The sequence below is a fragment of the Emydura macquarii genome, unplaced genomic scaffold, assembly GCF_026122565.2.
Source record: "Emydura macquarii macquarii isolate MOO-44397 ecotype Brisbane River unplaced genomic scaffold, CSIRO-AGI_Emac_v2 contig_807, whole genome shotgun sequence".
NCBI lineage: Eukaryota > Metazoa > Chordata > Testudines > Chelidae > Emydura > Emydura macquarii.
The window spans coordinates 118599-120120 of NW_027130944.1; the positions used below are offsets into that span (position 1 = coordinate 118599).

At 45.8% G+C, this 1522-nt stretch overlaps 1 protein-coding gene across 1 annotated transcript; it reads right to left on the reverse strand.

The window, feature by feature from the left end:
• Window positions 1-331: 331 nt before the first annotated feature.
• LOC137149686 (olfactory receptor 51G2-like) lies at window positions 332-1267 on the reverse strand. Its single transcript, XM_067543233.1, has one exon. It carries the CDS (start codon window positions 1265-1267, stop codon window positions 332-334), a length of 936 nt encoding a protein of 311 aa, XP_067399334.1.
• Window positions 1268-1522: the final 255 nt, after the last annotated feature.

Here is a 1522-nt window from a genome sequence, read left to right on the forward strand (position 1 = left end):
CAGTGACAGGTCATGGACAACGGGAGAAAACATCTACGTTTTTTCTCTGTATTGACTATATCCACAGAAATTCTGAGGTCTGAGGCTGACACTGATAAAGCTCTTTATGAGATAACATCCATCTGATCCTCTGGCCCTACATAAACACAGAGTCTTTGTAAATACTGCTGCCTGCCTCGGTCCTGATACCCAATGTGCTGTCCTTCCTTATCAGCAGGTGATGGGGATCAGTAGCTCATGTCCTCTCATGTCTTCTGTAGGATGGAATAGGTGGCTTGTGTTTTTCATCTCACCTGTCATCAACGCTGGAGCCGGGTGATGACTTGACCCTTCACTTGACGAACACCCTGATTATCCTGGCACGAATGGCTTTGGTTTTCACGCTGTACACGATTGGGTTCATCAGGGGTGGGACCAGCAAGTAGATGTTGCCCATGACAGTCATAATCAAGGGAGAAAAGTTCTTCGTGAATCTGTGTATCACAGACAAGCCGATCGCTGGCATGTAGAAGAGCAGGACGACACAGACGTGGGAGACGCAGGTGTTCAGGGCCTTGAGGCGCTCCGTGTGGGACGCGATGCTCAGCACTGTTTTGAGGATCATCACATAAGATAGGAGGATGAGCAGGACATCCAACCCCATGGAAGAGAGCATTGTAAAGAAGCTGTAGATGCTGTGGGCTCTGATATCCGAACACGCCATCTTCATGACTTCCTGGTTCAGGCAGTAGGAATGGGAGAGGACATTGTCATGACAGTATTGGTAGTGTTTCAGGAGAATGGAGTAGGGGAGCATAATGCCCATCCCTCTTAGCAGAGACCCCAGTCCCATCTTGGCTATTCTGGGTGGGGTTAATATGGAATCATATCTCAACGGGTTACAGATTGCAACAAAGCGATCAAAGGCCATCGACAAGAGCACGGCGGATTCAGTTATCGAAAGCGAGTGGATGAAGAACAGCTGGGCAAAACAAGCATCGAAACTGATCTCCCTAGAGTTAAACCAGAATATGCTCAGTACGGTTGGTAGGGTGGATAGCGATATGCCAAGGTCTGTGATGGCCAACATGGAAAGGAAAATGTACATGGGCTCATGGAGAGTCGGATCTGTTTTTATAATGAATAGAATGACTGAATTTCCTACTATGGAAATAACGTACATTAAGCAGAAGGGGATAGAAATCAAGACATGGAATTTTTCCTGCCCAGGTATTCCGGTGAGAAGGAAAACTGCAGGTTGGAATTTGGTGTCATTGACAGCTGACATGATGCACTGGGCACCGCCAGGAATTTTGAACTTTATTTCCTGAAAGGAAAAGTAACAGGAGACTAGATGATATTGAACGAGACATCATTCTGCTTCTAGGAGCTCAAGAAAGATAAGCAAAGACATAGCCTTGGATTTACACTTATGGTTATTTCTTCTATTCATTCTATTGAAACACCTGCCATTGTTTAATGTTGGAAGAGAGGATACTGGGCTACCTAGACTATTGCTCTGATCCTGTATGGAAGATAGTCA

Bases quoted from the DNA above. Each gene is read 5' to 3' on its own strand.
- LOC137149686 (XM_067543233.1), bottom strand. From the start codon at position 1,267: ATGTCAGCTGTCAATGACACCAAATTCCAACCTGCAGTTTTCCTTCTC.